At 42.1% G+C, this 12356-nt stretch overlaps 2 protein-coding genes across 2 annotated transcripts in view; one reads left to right on the top strand and one right to left on the bottom strand.

The window, feature by feature from the left end:
- sptbn5 (spectrin, beta, non-erythrocytic 5) overlaps positions 1 to 12356 on the bottom strand; it is a gene marked incomplete at its 5' end in the record, with an annotated part of 81477 nt that overhangs the window by 61745 nt on the left and 7376 nt on the right. Inside the window, 6 exons of the mRNA XM_080414292.1 lie at positions 8258 to 8391; positions 8573 to 8657; positions 8888 to 8995; positions 9429 to 9515; positions 11816 to 12044; positions 12256 to 12356. The exon at positions 12256 to 12356 is cut by the window's right edge and continues 54 nt beyond it. Coding sequence (XP_080270418.1) covers positions 8258 to 8391; positions 8573 to 8657; positions 8888 to 8995; positions 9429 to 9515; positions 11816 to 12044; positions 12256 to 12356 — 744 coding nt within the window. The remainder of the gene's footprint in view (positions 1 to 8257; positions 8392 to 8572; positions 8658 to 8887; positions 8996 to 9428; positions 9516 to 11815; positions 12045 to 12255) is intronic.
- On the top strand, positions 34 to 3978 carry LOC308074355 (uncharacterized protein). The gene is made up of 5 exons (XM_080413773.1): positions 34 to 104; positions 989 to 1117; positions 1592 to 1674; positions 2213 to 2413; positions 3537 to 3978. Exons 1-4 carry the CDS (start codon positions 65 to 67, stop codon positions 2393 to 2395), a joined length of 435 nt encoding a protein of 144 aa, XP_080269899.1. The 5' UTR covers positions 34 to 64; the 3' UTR covers positions 2396 to 2413; positions 3537 to 3978.

Here is a 12356-nt window from a genome sequence, read left to right as displayed (position 1 = left end):
GGCCAAAATGAATGGTTTGCAGCCCTACTAAAAGAGAAAAAGGAAGAGAGAACCATTATGTGTTATGCCCCCCCCTCCCACAAAGAGAAGAAAACAGTTTGAAGGTAAAGTGATATTGTTTTGTTAAATGTTAAAGTAATCATTGCTTGTTCAGTAACAGGGGTCTCCCAGACTCTCCACCTCTTTAGTAAGCCGAAAATGCATTTCCAGGAATACCAAATTTAACCAATCAGAACTCATACAGGATACAGGATAAATAAGTTACAATTGGAAGTGATGACACAAAGAAGTGGGCATACAAAATTTGAACCCATTTAGACCAGGAACGCATCTGTGTAATTGTTTTGATTTCTTTGGCTAGACCTTTGGCTTCAAAAATAGCAGATCTACAAGCTCATAGCGCGACACCGAGTGGCGCGCTATGAGCATGTAGATCTGCTATTTTTGAAAATCTTTGAATATATATGTTTTAAAGTGAACATTTGTACCTCAAATCTTTTTCCTTTTATGTTAAAAAAACTTTTAGGATTTAGAGAGCATTTTTAGAATCGGACCCAGGTCTTAATGGGTTAAAGCTGCACTATGTAACTTTCCTCTTCTACCCCGGATTTGAACCCGGTTTCCTGAGCAAGTGCTGTAACCTTTTACCATTGAGCTAATAGAGCCTGCCTGCTTGCTCAGGTGATACATTGAATCTTGACCATCAGATCAAAATTCATGTCAGATCCTGTGTCTAGGTGAGACATGACCTTTGACACTATCTAAATGTCTCAATAGAAGAGCAGGGAGACTAAATACAACCACCCCAATTATATAAGTTATATTGTATTATTTGTATTAACATACTCTAACATACAGATTGTATAAGTTATATTGTATTAATATACTCTACGATACAGGTTGCATAAAATTACATTTTATTCCACTTTAACTTTCTAACAAAAAACATCTTGTTTTATCCAAAATATATTACTTGCACTACCTTTAGACTCTGACTCGTCTGAATACGGTGGAGATGCTGTTGTTCCCCAAGCTATCCACGACGAAATGTCAAGTACAGTCATACCCAGAAGAAGGCCAAAGAGTTGGAGCTGGACCTACAGCATCTTAAAACTAAGTAAGCAATGACTAATGTTAACGAAACAGTTGCATGAGTTTGCTCTTCTCTTTTTGTATATATCGATATGTTGGTTATTTGTTCTCATGTTCTTTTTTACTTAGATCTTGACCACAAATGTTAAAAAACATTATATAGAAAGCATGTTAAATGGAGTGGACAGATGCTAGGCTCATTATTAAACTGGTATCCTACTAAGGCATACATCAATTCAGTTTTTATTTTTTATTTTTCCGTACCCTGTTCATGCTTTAAGATGCAACAAATTAGAGATTGCAAAACAGAAACTGGAGGAAGGGCCCCAATATAGCTCTGCAGCAAAGCCTGACATCCCTGCTGCAGATAAGCAAACCAGTGACAGCATAGGTGTGTTTAGACAGTGATACTGTTCTACGGAAAATGGTGACAATGTGTACAATATAAGTACTGTGATACTGCCAAAAGGAGCTTAAATATGATTCTCTACATTTTCAGTTGCAACTTCCTCCGTTTCCTCTTCCCCCGAGTCAGACGATTTGGCATCGACACCTGGGATGTTTGACGGCAACGGTGACAAGGTATTGAAGAAACATACTGTGTAGGACAGTGGTTCTTAAAAGTGGGGTTCCACAGTGTCCCCAGCTAAATAAGAAACAGTTATCATTTCAAAAATAGGCAACGTGTCATGATGCATCGTGAGCTTGTAGATCAGCTATGTTTTGCTATTTTTGAACTATTTTTGAACAGTTTTGCCTATGGCATGAACAAAATAGGGATGCCGGGTGGAAAAGGTTAATTTCACTACTATTTTACCAGCTAGAATGTAATCCAATGACAATGTACTGTATAAGAATTACTTCAACTCTCCCCACCTACAGTATAGACAGTTGTAGAATTCTGTACTAAATGTAATCCAACAATTAACATCTTCTCTATTGGAGGTCCATGGCACCAACTCTTTTCTAAATGGGTCCACATTTGGGGGTCCTTGAAAATGTAATTTCTTTACAGTAAATTCTGTTTGAAGTGGGCCTGCTTTTGTCAAAAATGAGTCTGAAATGTCATGGTAAAATGTTTTTTAATTTCTAAAACATGTGTTGTTTTCTTCTGTTTCAGGTCCACATTGGCTCTGGTGTGTGGCTCGAAAAGGAGATCTGGAAGATGGTGGCAGCAAACACCAAGGACTCCCTGTTCATGAAGGAGCTTGCTGTTGCCATTTGGGGGACAACAACCCTGAAGACCATGCAGGAGCCTTACAAAGAATGCCCCACTAGCAAGGGGGAGGCCAAACCCCCCTGACCGCAGGACTCAGAAGAGGTATGTTTACTGAGGGGTGGGGGGGTTCATTATGACTTGATCTCATAATTCAATCTGCTCTGTGCATGACTGTAGTTCTCTTTTCCAGAAGGTGGAATTCCCGTTAGCGTTACCTGTTCAGTTTTTCATACCTTCATTTGGTTGTCTCAGCAGCATACTGTTTCAACCAGAAACACATATGGAGATGTTGGTTGTAGCCAATCAAATGAAGCTATGAAAAACTGATCGGGAAACGGGAATGTCACCTTCTGGAAAAGAGATTATATTAAGCTTATTAATCAATCATAAAAGAAAATACTCTATTGTAATAAAATCGATTTTATGGCTGAAAGAAATGCCGATCTACAAGCTTGCAACTCGTTGGACGTGTTGTGAGCTTGTAGATCAAAAAAGTAATCAATAGAATAATCGCAAGTAGAATAATTGGTAGTGGCAGCCCTACATGCATGTTTGGCAGGGGTAGCTTTTTCCCCCAAATTGTTGTTGTCCATTGTAGCCATCTGACTTATTGCCTGCCCACTGTCCACCCACCTTTTTCATTCAAATGCATGTTTTCTAACTGAACTGAAACACGGGGTTAAAAAAACACTTCACCCCATTTTCAACTCATCTTCATATAATTGGTCCTCACTAATACACATTTTAAGATGGCACCATTTATGTCTACTCACTCTGTGTTTCGTTGATAGGTCGTGGACAGTTTAGAAACCTGCCTACCTTTGACATCATCGGTAGGCAGGTTTGGTCATTTAGAACAACTTTATTTGTTCATTATTAATGCAAGAACAATGGCTTCTACTTCTGCATGCAAACTTTCCAGGTAGAGACACACTGTAGTTTCTATTAGCTTGGAATCTCCATTGGTGATGTCACTGGTAGGCAGGTTTCTGAACTGTCCACATTCCACCAATGAGTGGCAGAACGAGTAGACAGAAATGGTGCCATTGTATAATGAACATTAGCGAGGATCAGTTAGTTATATGAAGATAAGGTTGAAAATGGGTGAAGTTTAAGTTACTTTAAGTTTTTCTCAAAACATCACAATTCATTTAACTCACCCCATGCAGTATATTGCTAATTATATTTGTTTTATTGTTGGGGGTTCTTGTTTGTTTTCTTTCAGACTGTTTCCATTGGTGGCTGCAGGGGCAGAACATTCTCACAAAGAGGAAGGCCATGGACCATGGCCAGGACATCAATAGAAAGGACAAGAAATTGTGTGTCTGTGTAGGGGGGGGTTGATATGGGGGTAATGCTTTATAGCGCCACCAGCAGGCCGATTTTTGCAAGACACATTTTTGGCTGCAACTTTACAGATGTTTTCCAAACATCACACACATCGGTATACAGTATCTCCATAGTCATGTAATCAAGACGGATCTGTCCGATTTTTCATATTCTCTCACTCTTTTCCAGTCATTTGAACACTGTGTGTGTGTTAGTGTGTTCCTCAGGTTGAAGTTCATGTATTTATGTGTTTATTTATACATTTATTTGTTATTTAAATGTTGTTTTTGAGGGTTTTTTATAAGTGTTTAATAAATTATTGTTATGTATGAAATTGATACATGATTATTTATGACTTTGTGGATTTTGCTCACTTTTATATAGGCTACTGTAGGCTACTGTTTTTTAAATATACCACGTGCTGTGGGCACCTGGCTGAAATTCACCATGATCATGCATCCTCTCCAGCAAAGTTGGTCACTGCATATCCAGAATACACCTGAATACACATAAATACCAGATAGCAGCTTAAACCAGCTTAAACCAGCTACCAGCTAAACCATCATAAATACCAGCTACCAGCTTAAACCAGCTAAACCATCATAAATACCAGCTACCAGCTTAAACCAGCTAAACCATCAAAAATACCAGCTACCAGCTTAAACCAGCTAAACCATCAAAAATACCAGCTACCAGCTTAAACCAGCTAAACCATCATAAATACCAGCTACCAGCTTAAACCAGCTAAACCATCAAAAATACCAGCTACCAGCTTAAACCAGCTACCAGTTTAAACCAGCAAAACCTACCACCTTAAGCTGGTCAACCACCAAGACCAGCTTAAGGTGTGTTTTGGACGTCCAAAACACACCTTAAGGTGGTCAACCACCAAGACCAGCTAAAACCAGCTGGTCCAGCTTAGGCTGGTCTAAGCTGGTTTTTTCAGCAGGGCAGACACTTTTTTTATGGTAAAAATTAGCAGAAAAAGCAAAATACAGAATTCAGAAATATTAAAATGGCAAAAACTGAATTTTGGAAAAAATTAAACGGAATTGGGAAAAAAATAAAACGGATTTCATATGGCTCTAACAGACAGAGAGGGAGAGAGAGAGAGAGGTGAGAGAGAGCGCGAGAGAAAGAGGGAAAGAGGGAGGGAGGGGGAGAGAGAGAGACAAGGAGAGCGTGTGTGTGTGTGTGTGTGTGTGTGTGTGTGTGTGTGTGTGTGTGTGTGTGTGTGTGTGTGTGTGTGTGTGTGTGTGTGTGTGTGTGTGTGTGTGTGTGTGTGTGTGTGTGTGTGTGTGGGGGGGGGGGAGACACACGGACACACAGTACAGCTGTCAGTTCTCCTCTATAATCCCATTTGAATTTCAATATATATATGTGTGTATATATATATATATATACACACATAGATATATATGTGTACATATATATATATATATATATATATATATATATATATATACACACACACACACACACACACACACACACACACACACACACACACACACACACACACACACACAGACACACACACACACACACACACACACACACAAACCGTTAACATCCTAACGAGAATCGGTGGTAGAAGAGATATTGTGTGTTTTGGACAAACAGCAGCGTAGTGCTCATGTTCGTTGTGTGAAGTTTAATGTCACAGTGTTTGCGTTGGAGCGCCTCAGTGCGGCTGCAGAGTTCATGTGCAACCTCTTGCACAACCTCTGTGGCTTCACAGTTTCCCGTTTTCCTTCACCGTGTCTGTGTCTGCCTGGGTGCGCGAGCGACATGTTCGCTGTTCGCCATGTGTTGTCTGCCTCAGCCCAGGGTTGCCAGGTTGCGCGACCAACAAGCAATCCACACACACAATTCGTTTGCATCTTTCCCTTTCGTTTTTTCTCCCTTTGCACTCCATTAATCTCAGAGCTACACCACACTAGGTCTCCAGGGACCCCCAAGGGTCTCCAGGGACCCCTGTGATGTTTCGCAGGGGTCCGAAGGGCTCTGTGATGTTTTGCAGGGTTCAGAAGGGGTCCGCGATGTTTCGTGGGGGTCCCAAGACTCCCAGGGGGTCTATGTGAGACCGAGGTGGGTCCCCACTGGGTTGCCCATGTGGGCTTTAGGTGGGTTCTACCTGGGCCCTAGGTGGGCCCCAACTAGGCAAGTCTATGTGGGACCGAGGTGGGTCCCAACTGGGACTGGGCCCTAGGTGGAACCCAACTAGGCTATTCTATGTGGGACCGAACCTTATTCGACAGATAGGAGGACAGACACACAGGGACAGAGAAAGAGAGGCGCACAGGACACTCAGCGTTGCCATGTCCTCTGATTATAAGCGAATTTGCCTTACTTTTCACCAGTGTTGCCATGTCCGAATATTATAAGCGACTTCTGCCTACTTTCACACAATACTCTCGCTCACACTGTGAGGTGGCTGTAAGTTGGATCTGCGATGCGAAGTGTACGACGCGTCACGCTAGATGTGAGGGCCGCGCAGCGGCCCGAACTTCTAGTGTATACAATAAAAGAGACAACATCGGCTGTGTGGGATTTCTTCACTGTCTCAGAGAAAGATCGCTGTTTAGCAGTTTGCAAGACATGTTCCAATGAGATTTCAAAAGAGGGGGTAATACCAGCAAGGATTTCAACACCACAAATCTGAAGGGTCATTTGAAAAGTAGACACGTTGAAGAATACAATGATTTCCTGAAAGTTGACCAGAAGCGGCGAGATACACTGGCTCGTCTGGCTGCCAACACAAGCTCACAACGCATCGCAACGCGTTGTGAGCTTGTAAATCTGCTATTTTCACAACGCATCGCGACGCGTTGTGAGCTTGTAAATCTGCTATTTTCACAACGCATCGCGACGCGTTGTGAGCTTGGAGATCTGCTATTTTCACAGCGCATCGCGACGCGTTGTGAGCTTGTAGATCTGCTATTTTCAAACATTTTAGTACTTTTACTTTTGGTACTTTAAGTATATTTTGATGCCAATACTTTTATACTTTAGGCCTTTTACTTGTGTCAGAGTACTTCTACATTGCAGTATTGATACTTTTACTTAAGTAGAAAATGTGAGTACTTTTTCCACCACCGTCGTTTGCAACAGAGAGACTGTGGTGACTGAAAGTTTAAAAAAAAAAGGCTATTTAGCTGGATGTGAAGCAATCTGTCTGTAATCTTCTGTAAGAGTTACATATTAATAAAGAAATTGTTTCATAAATCTCATTGAATTTGTGCTCATTAAAAGTGATAAGTGATAAAGGGCTGAAATCCCTATAATATAAAAAAATCTGTGTCTCTCTCTCTCTGTGTTTCTCTTTCGGTCCCCGTGTCTCTGCCAGTGTTGCCATGTCCTGTTATTGTAAGCGACTTTGAGCGAGGAAAATGCCTGTCTTAGAGGCTTTGCTTAGACGCTGGTGTGGGTATAAATGTTTTGTTTGGCACGAAAATGACGGACATATCAGCGTGAGTGTGGTGGGAATACGGACTTTGCCACGGTGACTGCGACGACGTAATGTGTAAGTACTCTGCGACATTTTGGCTAACGCTAAACGGTGCTAAAGGGTCTCCCCTTCCGGTCTCCCCTTCCCCACACTGTAATGTGTGGGGAATTTCTGTTGGACGGATTTAATTATGGTCTGAGGAGGCAAATGTGTGTTGAGCTATGAAAAGTGGACGAATAACTGCGTGAATGAATTGCGCACGCTGTGGCTGGTGTTGTAGTGACATGTGAGATGTTATTGTCGTTATTTCGCCGAAACAAATGAAGTGGCTTCAGTCACACCACCGGAAGAGAGCCGATCTCTCAAATGTATATTAGATGTATCAAGAATCCTTTGAAAATAGCTGATCTAAAAGCTCACAAGTTGTGAGTTTGTAGATCGGCTATTTTCAGATTGCCAAAGTATATACTGTATATAGGTCTGACGTGGTTTTGTAATAATAATCAAAATCTACAAAGTAACTAGTAACTAAAGTTTTCAAAGTAAAAAGTACAATATTTGCCTTTGAGATGTATTGGAGTAGAAGTATAATTATTGAAAAATGGAAGTACTTTTTTTTTTTTTAAATGAGTAAATGTACTTAGTTCACCTCTCTGGACCCAGATGTACTCCTGCTGGTCTGGGATTAGATCCCACCTGGACCTTCTCTGCTGTCTCTCCTACACTCTGTCTCCCTCTCAGCATTCCTACTGTCTGTCCTTCCTACACTGTCTACCCCTCAGCTTTCCTACCGTCTGTCCTTCCTACATTGTCTCCCTCTCAGCTCTCCTACCGTCTGTCTGTCTGTCTGTCTGTCTGTCTGTCTGTCCTTCCTACATTGTCTCCCTCTCAGCTTTCTGTATTTCATCTCTTTCTCAATAAAAGGCTAACTGAATGACCACTCGTTTCAACATTATATGCTGCATCTACAGCTTTTGAGCTCCATGCTCTGTGCAAGGTCTTATGTTACAAACATGTAATTTATTTCCATTATTATCATATACTGGCTACCAAAAGGACCACATTTCTTACATTTGACCTTATCAGCAAGGTGCCTATAACGAGAATATAAAACCGTTTCCATATGAGAGAGAGACAGACCACATCCAGGTAGTCTCTTGACTGACCTTCCTAGCGAACTTCTGCGCCAGTTGCTCCAGATGTTCCAGCCTTAGTAACGCCTCCTGCAGGGCACGCTCTCTCTCATGTTCAGCTCTCTCCAACAACACCCAGCTCTTCTCTATGTCACTGAGGGTCTTACCTAGACACACACACACACACACACACACACACACACATGCATGCACGCACGCGCACACACACACACAAACACAAGTCAACACACTTCGACAGTAAACGTTTGTGTGTCTTGTGGTGCGAATTTTGGCATTTGGTCCGTACTGTGTGCACGTGCATGCATGCATGCATGCTTGCATATGTACCTTCTGGAGGCATATAGGCTCTCTGGTTGTTAGCTGCTAGCTGTGTCCTCAGACTGAATACATGGGCCTCAATCGCACCACGCTCCTAGAGAGAGAGAAAGAAAATATGAATGAAAGACTGAGCGAGTGAGTGAGTGAGTGAGTGAGTGAGTGAGTGAGTGAATGACTGAATGACTGAATGTACTGTATGTGTGTGTGTGTGAGTGTGTGTGTGTGTGTGTGTGTGTGTGTGTGTGTGTGTGTGTGTGTGTGTGTGTGTGTGTGTGTGTGTGTGTGTGTGTGTGTGTGTGTGTGTGTGTGTGTGTGTGTGTGTACCTGGTATTTAGGTGGTTTCTCAACAGTCCTGTAGGTCTTAAAAGCAGAAACCAGAGTCCGCATGTCTTTCAGAGAGTTAGGGAATTTTCTGTCATTCAGCTCCAATATCTACAATGAATAAATGAATAAATGAATTAATCAATCAATCAATCAATCAATCAATGCATTTAAAAAAAAGGTAATCAGACAACCAATAGGCCAGTCAGACAATAAGTATTTTTTTCATTCATTCCGTTAGTCAGTCAGTCGAATCAACATGTTTAAAAGAGAACATCTTTAACTTTTAAGCTCTTTATAGTTATTCTGACAAATATTGAACCTTTATTAACATAATATTTATCAGGTGGGTCAGCTAAATAGGTGGGTGAGTCAGCTAAACAACACTATTAAACTACAAAAGCAGTATTTGAAGAAACCGTGTGGGCTAACTAGGGGGTTCCCAAACTGCCAAGGACCCCCAAATAGGCCTAGCCTCTGGCTGCAGTTAAATGGTCTAGATCTACAAGCTCAATATTATTAGTAGTAATAATATTTTCCTTACCTTGGCTCTGATCCACTGGAGTAGATCTGAAACCATTCTGCCATACTGGACTTTCATATCATCCAGCTGCCTCATTGTATCCACAATCTGACAGAGAGAGAGAGATAAACAGAGAGAAAGAGAGAGAGAGAGAGAGAGAGAAAGAGAGAGAGAGAGAGAGAGAGAGAGACAGACAGAGAGAGAGACAGAGAGAGAGAGAGACAGAGACAGAGACAGAGAGAGTGGTGTCCAGATGTTCTGATTGAGGTCACAGGCAAAGTCAACAGAAGAATGTTGTATTATAATATACTAGGTTGTGGTTTCAATATCAACACAGCATTTGGATAAAAAAAACAAAAATAAACAGTAGGCTACTGTACCTTATTTATTTGTAAAGAAAATTAACACTTTTAAAAGTAGATTACACACATTTAGTTTACACACGATTAGTTACACACACACACACACACACACACACACACACACACACACACACACACACACACACACACACACACACACACACACACACACACACACACACACAGAGAGAATAACCAGAGCGAGGTCAAACCTGATTTAAAGCACTGGAGCCTCTTCCTCCTAATGGCATCACCTCCCTGGACACGCCCACCACATGTACCCAGGGAAACGCCCTGTACCTGCCCATGCCTCCAAACACAGGCCTCCCCCACATAGTGCTGGGAAATGTAGTCTGTGCCTGGTATGCTATTACTAGTCCACTCTGCTGGCCTGTAGGAAATTAATGTTGGGTCTCACGAGCCACTGCAGCAAGTGTTCACCTGTGCTGTGTAGGTACAGTGCCTGCAGACACCCGGTCTCGCGTGTGTTCTCCATTCTATTCCTGGAGTTTTATCCAGGTTGTCCGTTTAGAAATGAAGCCAAATGTCTTTCAATTCAACCACACATCAGTAATGCGAGAAACCACCTTACTCCAACCCACCCGCTGCTCACCCAATCTTCCTTACTGTAAAATGAGGGTACATTTTACTCTAATTACAAATTAGAGTCACTCATTTCACTTTAATTCAACCGAGAGTGAACAAATATACACTCACTGAGTCGCAAATGCATAATGGAAGTATTGCTACGTACTGTATCCTCTAGTAGTCTATATCCACCTGCTACTGTAGGTACAGTACTTGTCCTAAACAGCACAAGGCAGTTAAAGTACCATGTATTATAAATACTCCCCTTCCCCCGACCTACATATAGGAACTACTAGACCACTCCTTACTGTCTTCTTCTGTCATCAAGTAACAGCTTCCTGAGTGAACAGCGTCTATGTTTAAATAGAGACCCGGCTGATGGAAAACTGAATGGGAGTGTACTGTATGCTTGCTTCCGGCAACAAGTCTGTAGGATTGTAATGTGATTAGCTTAGCTTAGCTTCTCTAGTTCCACCCCCTGCACAGACCTAGATAGGATGGACAGGAGGATAACTGTTTGTTAATCTCCTGTGGATGAGGCTGTCCATTCTGTGTGTTCTATCTCTATGACCAGCATTAAGCTGCTGTAATACTATAGTAATGTGATGAAGTAACTTACAGGATAGAACCACTGATGTATTAATAGTTGATGTGAATTATGTTTCACTATTTTGCACACAAAATTGCAAACATGTTAAATATTATTTTAATTTGTATGGAACTGTTGACTATTACTGACGGACTGACTGACTGACTGACTGACTGACTGACTGACTGACTGGCTGACTGGCTGACTGACTGAGCAACATTCTCTTCTTGCCTCACTCTAATGCACACTGAGCTGCCCATCCACATACGCACATGTATGAAACACCACACACACCCCCACACACACACACACACACACACACACACACACACACACACACACACACACACACACACACACACACACACACACACACACACACACACACACACACACACACACACACACACACACACACACACACACACACACACACACACACAAATACAGAGAATTATGCAGATGAGGCAACTGTAGTTCCCAAACTGCCCAGCAGAGGGTGGAAGAATCCTATATTATATTGTCAATGACAAACTCTTTACTCTTTACTCTTCCTGTTTGAATTGGACATCAGTGGCAGTACAGACATATGTTGTCATGTAGAACAAGGTTTCCCAGACGTTTTCAGCTTGAGACCCAAAAGATATTTTTCGGTGTCTCTCTGGGACCCAAACAAGAATGTATTCTGAATTAATAACTTAAGCCCTATTTGAAAAATTGTAAAGAGTGTTTTTGATTCCTTTTATTTTTGAAAATGTATGGAATTCTTAAATGTTTACATTTAGCAACTCGTCTAGGAACCACTGATGTACAACAACACTACCACTACTACCACTACTCCTCATAGTCCCAGTACCGCCACCACCAACCTTAGCTATCCTCTTCTGTCTGGTATGTTCGTGTTTCATCTTGTTGAAGTAGTGGTAGTACAGCGACACGTAGGTCATGATGGACTTCTCATCCGGATGACGGACCAACATGTCCTCCACGTCCAACAGCTGCATGATGCCAAACTCTCTCTCTGCCACCAAGAAGGCGTGGCCCAGGTTATGCTTGGGGTCATCGTCATGGAGACGCCCGTAGTCAAAAAGGTCAGGCCTGAAATGCAGAGCATTAGTTGGGAGACGTTTTGGAACAGGACAGATCATTTAGTGTGTGTGTGTGTGTGTCTGTGTGTCTGTGTGTGTGTGTGTGTGTGTGTGTGTGTGTGTGTGTGTGTGTGTGTGTGTGTGTGTGTGTGTGTGTGTGTGTGTGTGTGTGTGTGTGTGTGTGTGTGTGTGTGTGTGCGTGCGTGTGTGTGTTCCTCTACCTGTGTGTGTGTATGAGTGCATTGAAGGCCAGTCCATCTCTCCAGCTCCCAGAGAAGTCCTTGACATCTACGTTACTGTAATCAGCAGTCTTCCTCTGACA

This window comes from Gymnoscopelus braueri (assembly GCF_963280865.1).
Source record: "Gymnoscopelus braueri genome assembly, chromosome: 19".
NCBI lineage: Eukaryota > Metazoa > Chordata > Actinopteri > Myctophiformes > Myctophidae > Gymnoscopelus > Gymnoscopelus braueri.
Note: the sequence above shows the minus strand (reverse complement) of the source record. Positions and strands in the feature narration are given on the sequence as shown.